The sequence below is a fragment of the Haematobia irritans genome, chromosome 2 (assembly GCF_050003625.1).
Source record: "Haematobia irritans isolate KBUSLIRL chromosome 2, ASM5000362v1, whole genome shotgun sequence".
In the NCBI taxonomy this organism is placed as follows: domain Eukaryota; kingdom Metazoa; phylum Arthropoda; class Insecta; order Diptera; family Muscidae; genus Haematobia; species Haematobia irritans.
This window is the reverse complement of record NC_134398.1, coordinates 137,404,346-137,423,114: the sequence shown is the minus strand read 5'-3', so window position 1 is coordinate 137,423,114 and position 18,769 is coordinate 137,404,346. Positions and strand designations below refer to the sequence as shown.

Genomic DNA, 18,769 nt, shown 5'->3' with positions numbered 1-18,769 from the left:
TACACATAAAATTTTGACAAAAATTTCTATATACAATTTTGACAAAATTTTCTATAGACATAAAATTTTGATAAAATTTTCTATAGAAACAAAATTTTGACAAAATTTTCTATAGATATACAATTTTGATAAAATTTTCTATAGAAATAAAATTTTGACAAAATTATCTATAGAAATAACATTTGGAAAAAATTTTCTATGGAAATAACATTTTGACAAAATTTTCTATACACATAAAATTTTGACAAAATTTTCCATAGATATACAATTTTGACAAAATTTTCTATAGATATACAATTTTGACAAATTTTCTATAGAAATAAAATTTTGACAAAATTATCTATAGAAATAACATTTGGACAAAATTTTCTATGGAAATAACATTTTGACAAAATTTTCTATGGAAATAACATTTTGACAAAATTTTCTATAGAAATAAAATTTTGAAAAAAAAAAATCTATAGAAATCAAATTTTGACGAAATTTCACATATACAATTTTGTCATACAAATTTGGAAAAAGTTTTTTATGGAAATAACATTTTGACAAAATTTTCTATACACATAAAATTTTGACAAATTTGGAAAAAGTTTTTTATGGAAATAACATTTTGACAAAATTTTCCATAGATATACAATTTTGACAAAATTTTCCATAGATATACAATTTTGACAAAATTTTCTATAGATATACAATTTTGACAAATTTTCTATAGAAATAAAATTTTGACAAAATTTTCTATAGAAATAACATTTGGACAAAATTTTCTATAGAAATAAAATCTTGAAAAAATTTTCTATAGAAATCAAATTTTGACGAAATTTTACATATACAATTTTGTCATACAATTTTGACAAAATTTTCTATAGAAATTGTGTCAAAATTTTATTTCTATAGAAAAATTTGTCAAAATTTTATTTTTGTTTTGTTATTGTTGGTTTTGTTCTTTAAGCATTGTTGTTTTTATTGCAGCTTAAAACCATACATTGGCTAAACTACAAGTGTAGTTAAACTTAACCAACAGAGGAAAATAATGTTTGTCAAATTTATTTGATAGGAAAAGAGATATGTTTGTTTTGAATTTATTTCGGCATAAGCCGGCTATCATACAAAACCTTTTTTCGGGAGGTTCAAGTGTGGTTCATTGTTGGGTTTAATGAACTGCCTGAATTTATTCTGATAATTGGTTGATAGTTTTGCTGCAAGTAGAGGATGCTGATGAGGAATGTGGGAATTCCGAAACGTGCGTCCATCCAACCATCTTGCAGTATATAGGGCTTTGCCCAAATAAATTTGACAAACATTCTTTTCCTCTGTTCGTTAAGCTACACTTGTAGTTTAGGCAATGTATGGTTTTAAGCTGCAATAAAAACAACAACAAAATTTTATTTTGATAGGAAATTTTGCCAAAATGTTATTTCTATAGGAAATTTTGTCAAAATTTTATTTCGATTTCAGCTTAAACCATGCATTGACTAAACTATAAGTGTAGTTTAACCAACAGATGAAAAGAATGTTTGTAAAATTTGATGCTGATGAGAAATGTGTTAATAATAATTCCGAATTTATATACTTTTTTGTTTTAATTTATATAAAAAATAAAAAATAAAAAAATATTGTAGCTAAATATCATATTTGTTAATTAATTTATCTAATAGTAGTATATAATAATTTACTCAATAATCCCTGCATACAAGTTTCTAAACTTCGCGGGGTTGAATTAATTTTTGTTGAATCTTATTTTGGTTGAATAAAAAAAAAAAAAATAAAAAAAAAATTCGAAGCGTGCGTCCATCCAACCATCTTGCAGTCTATATGGCTTTGCCAAAATAAATTTGGACAAACTGGGTTTGACAGGCGGACATGTTAACCATTGTACCACGCTTGCTCTTGAACTAAAAAACAAGACCAACAAAGATTATAGTTCTTAAAATTATTGTTATACCCTGCGCCACACTGTGGAACAGGGTATTATAAGTTAGTGCATATGTTTGCAACACCCAGAAGGAGACGAGATAGACACATGGTGTCTTTGGCAAAAATTCTCAGGGTGGGCTCTTGAGTCGATATATCGATGTCCGTCTGTCCGTGAACACATTTTTGTAATCAAAGTCTAGGTCGCAGTTTTAGTCCAATCGACTTCCAATTTGGCACAAGTATGTGTTTTGGCTCAGAATAGATTCCTATTGATTTTGGAAGAAATCGGTTCAGATTTAGATATAGCTCCTATTGTTACCCCAATTTGGTTGAAATTTTGCACAGGGAGTAGAATTAGCATTGTAGCTATGCGTGCATACCGGGGAACTGCGAAGCGGATGAGTTGGCAAGGCTAGGGACTACCTTACATATTCCTGCAAGCTCATACTGCGTGAGAAGGCTGTTATGATGTTCGATGGGAGAATTGCAAGGGTTGTAACGACACCAAGCAAATATGGCACCATTTCAACTTAAACCGCACACTAGATATGCTGCTATAACGGATCGCAGCCTGATTTTGCAAAAACTATTGGCGCGAAGTACTATTGTATGAGCTGTCATGATGCGGAGGAAAAAGAATCAATTAAACACCTCTTGTGTGAGTGTCCTGCATTTTGTGTAAAGCGCAAGCAACTTTTAGGAGCATATAGCTTAAGATTACTGGCGGATCTGGAAAACGTTAACTTAAGCAGTCTGCTAATGTTTTTGGAACAATCTGGTTGGTTCACCCAAAGAAATTTGTTAGTATGGACAGCAGAAAAGTCTGCTAAAACAGCAGAAAGTCTGCTGAAAAAGGGACAGCAGTCACTGTTTGCTGAAATAGCAAACATTTCCTGCTATTTTTTAAGCTCGACTACACTAAATCATGTTTTATTTTGGCTGAAACAAATAAAAATATCAACTTAGGAGCTATCCTAATATAATTAAAACAATATTTTATGAAAATCTATAGTAATTGATTAAAAATCTGAATATTTATCGAATTGAGGCATAATAGCAAACAAAATGTTTGCTGATCGTATTTATGAGCTTCTAAGTGTATTACAGTACTAAAATATACCAAAAATTACTTTTGGTTCTTAAATATGCTTTGGGGAAAAATGTATAACCTAAAAATTTTATAATTTGTTGTTCATTAGGCTCTGAAGTACAAAAATATAACAGCAGACATCGACTGCTGTTATTTGCAGACTTTTTTCTATGAGTGTTCAGCGAAGAAAAATAATCGAGAAGGATCAGCGGTTAAAACTAGAAGTGCCCATATGTAATAGGTACTTTTAGTTAATGTGCACACAAAAAATTTTTTTTCTGGTTCAATCACGAAATTAATTGATCCAATTAATTTTTTAATTGAAATGTCTTCAATCACAGAAATGATAGTATCAATTAAAAAATTAATTGAAGGCCAATTAAAAAATTAATTGATCCAATTAAAAAATTAATTGATACTATTAATTTTTGTGATTGATTTTTGTTTCAATTAAAAAATTTGTTGAATCAATTAAATTTTTAATTGAATATTTTTTAAAACTCAATTAAAATTTTAATTGGAAAATTTTTCGTGAAATTTTTTTCTGTGTGGTATCACAATGGAGCCTGAATCTTAATTGGGCTGCCACTTTAACCTAACCTAACCTATGCGTGCCAAATTTGGTTGAAATCGGTTCAAATTTAGATATAGCTCCAATATATAACTTTCGGCCGATTTACACTCATATGACCACAGAGGCCAATTTTTTGCTCCGATTCAGTTGAAATTTTGCACAGGGAGTAGGATTAGCATTGTAGCTATGCGTGCCAAATTTGGTTGAAATCGGTTCAGATTTAGATATAGCTCCCATATATATGTTTTTCTGATTTCGACAAAAATGGTCAAAATACCAACATTTTCCTTGTAAAATCGCCACTGCTTAGTCGAAAAGTTGTAAAAATGACTCTAATTTTCCTAAACTTCTAATACGTATATATCGAGCGATAAATCATAAATAAACTTTTGCGAAATTTCTTTAAAATTGCTTCAGATTTATATGTTTCCCATATTTATACCCTTCACCACTACTGTGGTACAGGGTATAATAAGTTTGTGCATTTGTATGTAACGCCAAGAAGAAGAATCATAGACCAACCTTTTAGTATACGGATCGGCTTAGAATTAAATTCTGAGTCGATTTAGCGATGTCCGTCTGCCTGTTTGTTGATGTATTTTTGTGTGCAAAGTACAGCTCGCAGTTTTAGTCCGATTGTCCTAAAATTTGGTATAGGGTCCTGTTTCGGCTCAAAGACGATCCCTATTGATTTTGGAAAAAATCGGTTCAGATTTAGATATAGCTGCCATATATATTTTTCACCGATCTGGTCATAATTGGCGTGTATATCAACCTATCTTCCTCAAATTCCGTACATCCGAATATTTTATGAGTCTCGAAAAACTTGCAAAATATCAGCAAAATCGGTTCAGATTTCGATATAGCTTCCATATATAGCTTTCGCCCGATTTACACTCATTTGCCCACAGAGGCCAATTTTTTGCTCCGATTTAGTTGAAATTTTGCATAGAGAGTAGAATTAGCGTTGTAACTATGCGTGCCAAATTTGCTTGAAATCGGTTCAGATTTGGATATATCTCCCATATAAAGCTTTCGCCCGATTTACACTCATATGACCACAGAGGCCAATTTTTAACTCCGATTTAGTTGAAATTTCGCACAGGGAGTAGAATTAGCATTGTAGCTATGCGTGCCAAATTTGGTTGAAATCGGTTCAGATTTAGATATAGCTCCCATATATATGTTTTTCTGATTTCGACAAAAATGGTCAAAATACCAACATTTTCCTTATAAAATCGCTACTGCTTAGTCGAAAAGTTGTAAAAATGACTCTAATTTTCTTAAACTTCTAATACATATATATCGAGCGATAAATCATAAATAAACTTTTTCGAAGTTTCCTTAAAATTGCTTCAGATTTAAACGTTTCCCATATTTTTTTACTAACATTGTGTTCCACCCTAGTGCATTATCCGACTTAAATTTTGAGTATATAGATTTTGTAGAAGTCTATCAAATTCTTCCAGATCGAGTGATATTTAAATGTATGTATTTGGGACAAACCTTTATATATAGCCCCCAACACATTTGACGGATGTGATATGGTATCGAAAATTTAGATCTACAAAGTGGTGCAGGGTATAATAAGTCGGCCCCGCCCGACTTTAGACTTTCCTTACTTGTTTTTTACTAACATTGTGTTCCACCCTAGTGCATTAGCCGACTTAAATTTTAAGTCTATACATTTTGTAGAGTCTATCAAATTCTGTCCAGATCGAGTGATATTTAAATGTATGTATTTGGGACAAACCTTTATATATAGCCCCCAACACATTTGACAGATGTGATATGGTATCGAAAATTTAGATCTACAAAGTGGTGCAGGGTATAATATAGTCGGCCCCGCCCGACTTTAGACTTTCCTTACTTGTTTTTTACTAACATTGTGTTCCACCCTAGTGCATTAGCCGACTTAAATTTTGAGTCTATAGATTTTGTAGAAGTATATGAAATTCTGTCCAGATCGAGTTATATTTAAGTGTATGTATTGGGGACAAACCTTTATATATAGCCCCAACACACATGACGGATGTGATATGTTATCGAAAATTTAGATCTACAAAGTGGTGCAGGGTATAATATAGTCGGCCCCGCCCGACTTTAGACTTTCCTACTTGTTATACCCTTCACCACTACTGTGGTACAGGGTATAATAAGTTTGTGCATTTGTATGTAACGCCAAGAAGGAAAAGTCTGAGACCCATCGTTTAGTATACCGATCGTCTTAGAATTAAATTCTGAGTCGATTTAGCGATGTCCGTCTGTCTGTCTGTCTGTCTGTTGATGTATTTTTGTGTGCAAAGTACAGCTCGCAGTTTTAGTCCGATTGTCCTAAAATTTGGTATAGGGTCCTGTTTCGGCTCAAAGACGATCCCTATTGATTTTGGAAAAAATCGGTTCAGATTTAGATATAGCTGTGATATATATATTTTTCACCGATCTGGTCATAATTGGCGTGTATATCAACCGATCTTCCTAAAATTCCGTACATCCGAATATTTGATGAGTCTCAAAAAACTTGCAAAATATCAGCCAAATCGGTTCAGATTTAGATATAGCTCCCATATATAGCTTTCGCCCGATTTACACTCAAATGACCACAGAGGCCAATTTTTGGCTCCGATTTAGTTCAAATTTTGCACAAGGAGTATAATTAGCATTGTAGCTATGCATGCCAAATTTTGTTGAAATCGGTTCAGATTTAGATATAGCTCCCATATATAGCTTTCGCCCGATTTACACTCATATGACCACAGAGACCAATTTTTAACTCCGATTTAGTTGAAAATTTTGCACAGGGAGTAGAATTAGCATTGTAGCTGTACGTGCCAAATTTGGTTGAAATCGGTTCAGATTTAGATATATCTCCCATATATAGCTTTCGCCCGATTTACACTCATATGACCACAGAGGCCAATTTTTAACTCCGATTTAGTTGAAATTTTGCACAGGGAGTAGAATTAGCATTATAGCTGTACGTGCCAAATTTGGTTGAAATCGGTTCAGATTTAGATATATCTCCCATATATAGCTTTCGCCCGATTTACACTCATATGACCACAGAGGCCAATTTTTAACTCCGATTTAGTTGAAATTTTGCACAGGGAGTAGAATTAGCATTGTAGCTATGAGTGCAAATTTGGTTGACATCAGTTCAGACTTAGATTTAGCTCCCATATATATGTTTTTCTGATTTCGACCAACATTTTCCTTGTAAAATCGGCACTGCTTAGTCGAAAAGTTGTAAAATTTCTTAATTCTTAATAAATTTCTTAATATCTAATTTTCTTAAACTTCTAATACATATATATCGAGCGATAAATCATAAATAAACTTTTGCGAAGTTTCCTTATAATTGCTTCAGATTTAAATGTTTCTCATATTTTTTTTACTAACATTGTGTTCCACCCTAGTGCATTAACCAACTTAAATTTTGAGTCTATAGATTTTGTAGAAGTCTATCAAATTCTGTCCAAAGCAAGTGATATTTAAAGGTATGTATTTGGGACAAACTTTATATATAGCCCCCAACACATTTGACGGATGTGATATGGTATCGAAAATTTAGATCTACAAAGTGGTGCAGGGTATAATATAGTCGGCCCCGCCCGACTTTAGACTTTCCTACTTGTTTTTTACTTAACAGAGTGCACGAAAATTTTAGCCTACTAACAACGACTCAAATTAAATCTCAAGCAAAGGTATGGGCAGCAGTGAACGCCAATGACCCGCTCTCTAATCTATTCCGACGAACTAGAATACAGTTTGCATCGTTTTGGTGAACAGTGGACACACAAACATTTCCATCGTAGACTATGGAGTACAAATAAAACTCAGGACAATCACATAAATCACGGATACACGAAGAATGGGTTAAAAATCCTGTTGCTTACTTAATTTCGACAACATATAGGCTCTCCAGATGCGCTGTTGATGGGACTTATAATATGGCAGTAGGGATGTGTTAAAGAAAGCCGTTTCACTTGAATTCTACATGCAGTTTGGATCGAGTAGTCGCAAGAATGCAGGCAAAAGGTGCAATCCTGTAGTATAATGTCGTAAAGAAATACATATGTCGATTTGGAATCTGCTTATCAAACTGAGCAATATATACCAAATTCAACCAATGTGAGAGAGGCAATTAAACTCCAGTTACAATTTTTTGTAATCAAAGAATTTTTAACTGCTGGATATACAGTGGTTGTTCTTCTTTAGAATTACTGCGATTTCTCTGGACCCTAATTAAAACTAGACCAAGTAAAACTCAATTCCAAGAAGACTTCATTTAAATTTTGCAAATATTTTTCGGTATGTTTTGTATTTTTTTTTATTTTGTTTTAAAAATTAAATAAATTATAATTTGATTTAATTACTATAATATAATAATATTGTGTATCTATAAACTACAAAAATTTCAGTGTTTATTATATTATATTAGTTTTAATCAAGTAGTATTACATTTTCTTTGCTCGCTTTGTTTAACTAGAATCTTTATCATCTAAACTTGTTTGTGTGTATGTAATATTATCATCAATTTATATATATGTAAGTATATATGTTATATAGTTTATGATGTAAATTGCTGTGTTATGTATTTGTTTTATTTTTATTTCTTGAAAAAAAAACGAAACAAAAAAATCTTACGATATATTTATGAACAAGAAATAATCTTAGATTTTTCTTTCAACTACTATATAACTAATATTAATAATAACATAACGCAAACAAAAAAATATATATTATATTCCATTTGAAAAAAAAGTTCGAACAATAAAACAATGTATAAGAACATTTTTAAGAATTATAAAAATAATAGAAGAAACCCTGCAGGAAAAAACAATAGTAATAAAGCTATCTCTGTATATTTAGGTATACCTATATTATTAATAGAAAATGAAAAAAGAAAAATATTAATAGACATTATTCTTAAGAAATATTCAAAGATAAAGAAACAAGAAAATCATATTTAATGAAAAAACAAAAGACAATAAAGATAATAATACCGTTTCAAATGAGTACTGAATATCATTATAAAGTCAATTGGTTAAGAATGAGAATAAAATGGCATATGAAGAAAATTTCATATATGTTGTATTGTATACTACAAATATTTTATTAGTAGAATACAAATATCAATGATCAAGTTTGTTATTGTCCATCACTTCTCTTGAAAATTACCATGTTCTAAGCTATTTAGCAATAGAATTAAAAAAATTTGGAAAATTCTTATCCAAAAAATTAGTACACCAGTATTAATACTCGAATGCAAACACTTTAAAATGGATATTGATAGGGATATTTATAAGTAAAACATGACAACGCAACTAAATGTTAAAGTTTTCAGAAAATCTAGTACCAATCGTTTCGCAATCTCCAAACATTTGATTCTACATTTTTTTTCGAAAATTTAATTTATCAGTACTTACAGGAAAAACTCTAGTTGATTGCTAAAATAGGAAGTCTCAAATAACAGCAGATAATGTCAACAGTAATATTTTCGTATTTTTTTGATATAGTGGACAACAATTTACAATGATTTTCGTCTTTAAATGGATTTTTTGAAGCTAGAAAGCGTTTCTTTACATTAGAGATGCTATTTTTCCTAAAAGCTTCACTCTAAAAACTATGCTAGTAGATACAGAAGAAAAATCTGGTAAAAGAGGAAAAAACTCTGCAAAAACAAGGAAAGCGTTCACGTTATAACACAATTTACCCAAGTTTGGCCGGATCAAGTCTTTAAAAATGTCCAACGAATTTTTCTCAAATGTTTTCTTATTGCTTTCGCCAAATATGTAAACATTTCTGTTCTTTAAAATCCCGTACTAAGATTTAAGATTTTTATGGGCAAAATTTCAAGATTTTCAAAAACGAGACACCGGCTCCTCTTTTTTGCAGACTTTTCTCTACATAGTACTATCATCATAGACCAAGATATAAACGTTTCAAGTCCATTATCAGCGCTGTAGTTTGTCTGCACACCGTAGACGATACTTTTTTTTCTCTGTACTCCACTCCTTTTTTAAGTGGAAATTCGTTCTCCAAAAAGAATTGACTTGAGACGTCTATACATTTCTGGGTCTATGGTACTATCATAGACAAAGAAATGCATAGACGTCTCAAGTCAATTCACAATCATTTTGTATGTTTGCAGATGGCCATTCATCGATCTCGATTGCGTACACTATTCACTCAATTTCTTTTTGGAAAACGGCAATCGCGATGCAAATCAACCAATTTGCTTTAAAAAGTTTCTTATTCTTTAACAAAATACTCTGTTTTTTCCAGAGAAGAAGACACATAAAATCAATATTTTGCAGAAGAAAACTTGCTATCTGCGATCGATGTACAGAAAAACAATTGCGCTGTGAATTAACTTGAGATGTCTTAACATTTCTATGTCTATAGTACTATCAGCAAACATTTTGTTAACTAATTTGTCTTGCTCCCATCGTTATGATGCTCCGTTAGTGCTGCGTTATCTAACGAATTTTAAATCGTACTATGGACAAATCTGTCATCTGGCGTATATATTCCATATGCCAGTTACGAATTTAACACAATTTTTTCAGTTAAAGTTAACCGGAGAGAAGATATTTGCAATTTACTTTCTGTTAACTGGCAATTAGAGCTTGACGGAGCTACATAAAAATGACCTTTAATAAAACATTTTTTGAGCTTCCATTTTCATTAACAGCTTGGTGGATTCTTGTAAAATCTTGGTCTACTATTTTAGGCAGTATTGTCTGCTCTTCCTTTTTCATATTTTCGACGAACGGGAATTTGAGCCTACTAACAGCCATCCAAAGTAATTTCCCTTTTAAAGCTATGAGCATCTGTAACCGCTCTCCAATTGTTTCTGCCGAACTAGAAAACATTTTGGATCATCTTTGAGAACAGTGGACACACAAATATTTCGACCGTAGAATGGGTAAAAAATAATGTTGCACACTTAATTTCGACATTTTGTCTTGAGATTTTATTTTCGTTAAGAGTTTGTTTGGTACATCTTTTTTAGAACATTTTGGTTTATTAATTCAGGCAGTAATATCTGTTTTTCCTTATTCAGCAAACATTTTGCTATTGTAGACGCTTTTTTCGCACATAAAAAAAATAATTAAGACTGCTAGTCTTTTCTGGCAGCTGGAATTTAGATTTTCCCTTATATGCAGATAAACTCAGGATTATTTTTTATTATTAAATATGTGAAATAAATATGTTTTGTTCTAATTTGGACAGTTTTTGTGTTATATATGGTATCTAATGCTATTGCAACTCTTTCCATTTCCAAATTCATTTTATTTGTACTATTATGAAATTTAACATTTTTGGAATTTTTAAATTATGCAAAAAACAAACAAAATATATAGAAAATTTTTCTAGGGCAATAATTGAGTGATTTTATAGTGTAAAATTGAACATACTAACATGTGGACCCAGAGAATATGTGTGAAACCATTTACAATTTATGTGAAATTTTTGTTAAGACGATATTTGTTTGCATTTTTTTTTTCATAAGAAACACATGGAACAAACCTGCCTTATTGGCATGCGACAGGAATTTTCTCAAGACCTACTAACATCTACTAGAAAACAATTTACAGTCGATTTCCAGAAATTAATGCTTTCGTTGACAGAAAAGCCAAAAATATCCGATTTCAGTTTGAAATTTTAGAAGTTCAGGCTATCAAAAATCTCGTATATAAGAAATTTAACATTAAGGAAAAATTTATTCCAGGCGAACAATGTATAAATCGATACAAAATTTGTAAAAACAAACTAGCTATGAATTTTACATATCGGGAAAGCACATCTTCCACACAGAAAAAAATTTCACGAAAATTTTTTCAATTAAAATTTTAATTGAGTTTTAAAAAATATTCAATTAAAAATTTAATTGAATCAACAAATTTTTTAATTGGAACAAAAATCAATCACAAAAATTAATAGTATCAATTAATTTTTTAATTGGATCAATTATTTTTTTAATTTACCTTCAATTAATTTTTTTAATTGATATTATCATTTCTGTGATTGAAGACATTTCAATTAAAAACTAATTGGATCAATTAATTTCGTGATTGAATCAGAAATTTTTTTTTGTGTGCATATTAAGTGGTTTTCAAACTATTAAACATAACATTCACAAAAAAAATCTGATTCAATCACGAAATTGATTGATCCAATTAATTTTTAATTGAAATGTCTTCAATCACAGAAATGATAGTATCAATTACAAAATTAATTGAAGGTCAATTAAAAAGTTAATTGATCCAATTAAAAAATTAATTGATACTATTATTTTTGTGGTTGATTTTTGTTTTAATTAAAAAAATTTGTTGAATCAATTAAATTTGTAATTGAATATTTTTTAAAACTCAATTAAAATTTTAATTGGAAAAATTTTCGTGAATTTTTTTGTGTGTTTGCAAATATTTTTCCTTGTAAAATTTCACTCATTTCCCTTCCTCTCTTCTAGTACATTGTGTTCATTTTCATTTTTAACCGAAACCTTAAGTAGACAATATCTATAACAGAAGCCTATAAATTTCTCAATATAATTATAATCGCTATAATTATTAAAATAAAAAAGTCTTTTATGGTGGAACATCTATATATGGATATGTGTATGCAACCATTTTAGTCAACAATTAAATAATATTTACATATGTCGACTATGTTTTGTATGGAGTATGCTTGTAAATATAATTCATTTAAATCATAACACCATAATCTAGAGATGTATCTATCCCAATAAACACAAGGATTAGTTTTTTCCAAGGCAATAGTATATCAATTTATGGGTAAACCATACTCTCCACATAAATTCAACTGACTTTATAAATTGCTTACAGGCAGCACATAATTCACTTTGATAAGTTTTCACTAATGTATTTAATTTTTTTCTAGATATGGTAACCATAGACAAATATTCGACCAACACATTTATCAAACTTTTTTGCAGGAGCAACTGATTACCTACCATGATGTTACTTATCCAATATGAACAAGAAATGTTCTTTCCCGATGATTTTTTATGTAATTCTGTTAAATATTTTCCCTGGGTGACCATACCATAATCCTTTGAAAAGAGATTTAAAGCATTGATCTAATGCTTGTGTTTACTGGGTATAGGGAAAAATATTTCCCCTCGTAAGACCATTCGACTTATTATATTTTTTTTTATTCTGCTTGAATTCGAACACCTTTATCAATTGGGTTCTCTGTGTTTTTTTTTTTCTTAATTCTCAATTAGCTATTTTTGTATCCTGGCAAAATGGAAGTTTTATTAAATTGATACAAGGTTTTTTTATGTTTATTTGACTTACATATATTGAAAATATTAGAACTTTGTCATCTGGTTTTATTCGATGGGGAAATTCATTATCTTGGTAATGCCAAATTATATTATTAAATTTCAATTAAGGCCTTCTTTAAAAAGATTTCCAATGTATTCCAAGTGATTACAAATTTTATTTTAATAGCATGAAGCAGTTATCTATTTTTTTTTGTTCTCGATCTTCAGAATGTTCACAGATGTCGCTATCATAACAATGTGGAAATCATAGAATGAAGAGGACCCATTTTGGTAGGCGGAGGCTGGCACAAAAGTTTTGTCACCGGCGGCGTCTTGATGGTCAATACAGATTTGTTGATTCGGCCACGGAAAATAATTCATCATTAAAAAATTGATGTTTACATATCGGTTCTGAGATTAATTGTACTACCAGTTTACGTTTTATTCATATTCATATCATATCCAATTTACGTTTTACTCAAAACCGCTGAGCAAATTTTTTGATAAATTAATATAGGCAACATAGTATTAATTGATTTTGGGTGAAAGATTTAAATTTTCAACATAAAAATTAAACAATGAAATAAAAAACATGAATAATATTCCAGACTTAAGGAAATCTCCAAAGAATTACGTTCGGCACGGATTTTTTTCTAAGAAAACAAGAACGATTGGCTCATCTCGATGCTTACATATGCACTATCACAACAATTTTGTATGTAATTTGGGCTCGAGATCAATCAAACCACTAAATTATTTAATTAAACAGGTCCACTAAGAAATCAACAATGTGGAAATAGATTTTTGAGACAGGCGTCATTGTAGCAATCAACACAACTTGTTTTCATTGATAATCTATTACGTAATCCCCAAGAAAATTAGAAGTCAGCACATATCTTTTGATTTCTCCAAACGTTTTGATCACATTTGATTTCTAGGGTGCTTTTTGATGTTCTTCATTTGCCTTTACATATCAAAAAGTCTTATTCAACATGAAAAAAAAAAGAAAAAGTTTAGTCATCACAAAGGGACAATTTTTTTCAGTATGCATTCGGTTAAAAAATAGATTACAAAACTATATGTGTCCATGATCAAGTAGTTCTAAATCGCATAACGAAGAATATATCCAACAACAAACTTTTGCAAATTATTATAAAAAAAAAATCAATAAAAGCTACCTGTAATTTTTTTTCTTTTTCATTTTCCGAACACAAAATATCCATATTTTTGTGTTATTTTTCATTATTTCTCTATGTTTGTTTGTTTGTGTTCACATATTATTACAAATTAATGCTATATATATGGTTTGATTATTTTGCTTTGAATTGTTCTTGTGTTGTTATGAATTCTATTTTGTTTGCTTTTCTTAAATATTTACTTTAATTGGGGATGTTTGTTTTGCTCTTCATTATTGTATAACGCTTAAAGACTAAACTTAAAATTGGAACTTAACTAAATACTTGCTTTAATTTTTATATTCTTTGCTTGTGTTTTCGCTACTAGCTCTACTTTTAAACATAAAAAAAAAAAAATAAAGTTGAATTGCATTAAAAAATGTAGCGTTTAGTTACCTACTCCTACAGCCAATTCAATGGCAGAAACATCGGAGGATGCAGCAGCCACAGTAACAGAAGGTGTTTGTGGAATTTTATCGGTTGATGTCTTTTCTATAGACGTAGATGGAATTTCGTCTACTTCAGCTGACGACTCTTCTTTAGATGGTGCACTTATCTTTTCATCTTCGATAGGTGGAGCTTGATCACTTTCTTTTTCCTCTCCTTTATTTGTTGGAGATGGAATTTCTTCTACTTGTGCTGAGGTCTCTTCCTTAGCTGGTACGTTCCTATTTCCAACTTCCACAGCGGAAGTTCCATTACTTTCTTCTACCACTTTACTTTCGGCAACCTCTTTACTTTCTCCAACCTCTTTACTTTCTCCAACCTCTTTACTTTCTCCAACCTCTTTACTTTCTTCTGTTACCTCTTGAACATTTTCTTCTGGTAATTGCTCCATATTTTCTTCGGATTTTTGATTAATAATTTCTTCTGTTACCATTTCTATTGCTAAAGGCGGTTCCTTTTCAATTGCAAATTCTTCATCTTCTTTTGTGGCATCTATTTTTTCCATTCCAATAAGTTTAGAACTTGACGTAGGTGTCGTTTCTTCTAACTCTTCTTCCGTATCCATTTTTTCTTCCTCTTCCTCTTTAATTTCTGCCACATCATTTGAATCGGTTACCCTCGAACAGGATATTGAACTTGGAGAATCTGTTGTTGTTTCCATCGACCTACTAATAGCAGTAGAGTCTAATGGCAATGTTTTTGTTAGAGATACTGATACCGACGCAGTTGATGCTGGTTGTAATGGAGGTGGAGCTGGTAACTCTTCGGGATCATCTTCATTAGATTTTGCATTTACCATGGGAGCCGGAGTTAAAGGTGGTGGCTCTTTTAGATCTGAATAAGTCATACATGTTTTGTGTCCATCTTCTATGGGTGGCGTATTTATTGAGCATGTACTATACGAAGAAGATGCTGGCGTTATTGCAGTCTCTGCTCCTCCACTTATATTTGTTGTATAATTGCTAATTCGACTATATGATGAACTTGTAGTAGACGTTTGTGATACAGCTACTAATGCTGTGGTCGCATTACGATTGTGCTGTAATAAATCATTAATTTGTGATAATCTCGAGGAACTTGCTAACGGCGTTGACAGGCTTATGAAACTTGTTCCCACATCTGTGTCCATTGTTGTTGCGGCAGCCTTTGTGCACGATGGTGCAATTGTTGTCTCCATTGTAGGTAATATATTAACACTATGATGATAACCTCCACTTGCCTCGGTTGTTGTGGCCGTTCCATAAGGTGGAATGGAGGGAACAGCACACGAACTGTAGCTAGTGGGTGTATTATTTAGAGTGGAGGAATTTGCATTAATATATGATGATGAGCCACTGTTGTGATAGGAATTAAAACCGGGCACCTGTAAAAATGATAAAGGTAGAGAAAATGGCCATTAGAATTAGTTAAAATAAATATAGATGGGTTAGCAAAGGTTAGAATTAGCTAAAATTTGTTGTTTTTTGTTTTATTGGGATGTTAGAATCTATGATGAACAATACTTGTATTCGATCATTATCTACAGTCATTATTACAGTAGTCACAAAAATTGATAGATGATTCGTATTTACATGGATCCCATCTGAAATTCAAACAATCCGAGACAAAAAAAAAATAATTCAGATTGGAATTTCCAAGTTAGTCAAAGGGAATAGTCGTCCTTAATCGGCTTTACCTTTTCCGAAATACATCTTTCCGATTTGTAATAGCCTTCATTTCCTATATGCATTTACAGAAATAAAGAAGTGGGCAGAATTAGGAAGTGTAGGTTAGGTTAAGTGGCAGCCCGATGTATCAGGCTCACTTAGACTATTCAGTCCATTGTGATACCACATTGGTGAACTTCTCTCTTATCACTGAGTGCTGCCCGATTCCATGTTAAGCTCAATGACAAGGGACCTCCTTTTTATAGTCGAGTCCGAACGGCGTTCCACATTACAGTGAAATCACTTAGAGAAGCTTTGAAACCAGCATTACTGAGGTGGTATAATCCACCGCTGAAAAATATTTTGGTGTTCGGTCGAAGCAGGAATCGAACCCACGACCTTGTGTATGCAAGGCGGGCATGTTAACCATTGCACCACGGTACAATCCAAATATGAACAAGTATATACAGCACTAAGTTCGGCCGGGCCGAATCTTAAATACCCACCACCATGAACCAAATATTAGGGTTTCCTTTGAAATTTCAGGAGGGCTTGAGGATTCTGGATTCATAAGAACCATTTTTGTTTGAGGTTTAGAGGAATCATTAACATCTCTTGTAAGGGTGCAAGAAAATTATAAAATGACGTCTTGATTTGAAATCTTTAATCTGTAGAAGTAAAATCTGGAAATTTTACATTGAATTTCAAGCAATTTTCATGATCAGTGCGCCTTCTACACCCTCAAGAAGTGAAGTCGGTCTATATGTAGGCATTACCAAATGGACCGATAAAAACTTAATCCGATACACGTTTTTGTGAGCCTAAAACACCAGAATACTTACAATTTCAGGCAAATCAGATAAAAACTACGGTTTCTAGAAACCCAAAGAGTTAAATCGGGAGATCGTTCTTATCGTTATGGGCTATACTATGGGCTATACTATGCCGTTTTCGGCACACATCTTTATGACCCGAAAATACCTCTAGATTTCCAATTTCAGGCAAATAGTATAAAAACTTCGGATTCTAGAAGCCCAAGAAGTAAAATCGGGAAATCGGTCTATATGGGGGCTATACCAAAATATGGACCGATACTCACCATTTTCAGCACACCTCTTTATGATCCTAAAATACCTCTAGATTTCCAATTTCAGACAAATTGGATAAAAACTACGGTTTCTATAAGCCCAAGACCCCAAATCGGGAGGTCGTTTTATATGGAGACCATACCAAAACATGGACCGATACTCACAATTTTTGGCACACGTATTTGTGGTCCTACAATACCTCTAGATTTCCAATTTCAGGTAAATTGAAAAAAAACTACGGTTTCTATAAGCCCAAGAAGTAAAATCGGGAGATCGGTCTATATGGGGGCTATACCAAAATATGGGCAGATACTCATAATTTTTGCCACACGTATTTATGCTCCTACAATACCTCTAGATTTCCAATTTCAGGTAAATTGAATAAAAACTGCGGTTTCTATAAGCCCAAGAAGTAAAATCGGGAGATCGGTCTATATGGGGGCTATACCAAAACATGGACCGATACTCACCATTTTTGGCACACCTCTTTATGGTCATAAAATACCTCTGGATAAAAACTACGATTTCTATAAGCCCAAGACCCCAAATCGGGAGGTCGGTTTATATGGGGACTATATCAAAACCTGGACCGATATAGCCCATCTTCGAACTTGCCTGCAGACAAAAGAGGAGTTTGTGCAAAATTTCAGCTCGATTGCTTCATTATTGAAGACTGTAGCGTGATTACAACAGACAGACAGACGGACATCGTTATATCGTCTTAGAATTTCTGCCTGATCAAGAATATATATACTTTATATAGTCGGAAATCGATATTTCGATGTGTTACAAACGGAATGACAAACTTATTATACCCCCGTCACCATTCTATGGTGGTGGGTATAAAAAGTGGGTTCTAATCCACTAAAAAATATCAACGAGGTTGCCAAAACTTTTGGATTAAATATCCCTCACAAGAAGGAGTCAAGGAGGAAAAAAACTTTGTGTAGCACTTGGGTAACACCTTTGTATAGAAATTCTCACACAACACTTTCATTTTAACTGTTTCGGTAATTCTTGTTGTTCGCTTTGAGGCATTTTCATTGGAACAGTGACTTTGTGCTTCCTTCTTACACTTCTAGATTGAAGCTGATTCACTATTAACAGCTGAAGGACGATATTGTGTTCTATAATGAAGTATAGGTTAGTTAGTGGTGATATTTCGAGCTCAGAATTGATATCTAGGATTCTGATGAATATCCCTTTGAAGCCTTCTAGAAATTACCGGTTCCTTTTTATTGATTTTCAACGTTCGAATTATGCATCAATAGAGCCTATCGATGGTTAGGTAACCATTTAGTTGACACTAACTTAAGAATAGATGTAATAAAGTTCATAATTTCAACATATTTGGATGACTAAAACATTTTTTGGTTCTGTTCTAATATTGTATACGAATTGAGATCCGAACTGTTTTCGGTCATTGCTATCGTTGTACAACTTTGCAATTTTTTAGTAAGAAAGTGTGACACTTTTTGTGTCGTTTTTTATGGTGATGGGGGTATAATAAGTTTGTCATTCAGTTTTCAACACA

The 18,769-nt window shown here is 31.9% G+C and overlaps 1 protein-coding gene across 1 annotated transcript in view; it reads right to left on the bottom strand.

Moving 5' to 3' along the window:
* Window positions 1-13,033: 13,033 nt before the first annotated feature.
* The window catches only part of Axud1 (AXIN1 up-regulated 1), a 20,387-nt gene continuing 14,651 nt past the window's right edge, over window positions 13,034-18,769 (bottom strand). The window contains exons 5-6 of the mRNA XM_075296205.1: window positions 14,451-15,864; window positions 13,034-13,861 (exon numbers count right to left, since the gene is read on the bottom strand). Coding sequence (XP_075152320.1) covers window positions 13,836-13,861; window positions 14,451-15,864 — 1,440 coding nt within the window. The 3' untranslated portion in view covers window positions 13,034-13,835. The remainder of the gene's footprint in view (window positions 13,862-14,450; window positions 15,865-18,769) is intronic.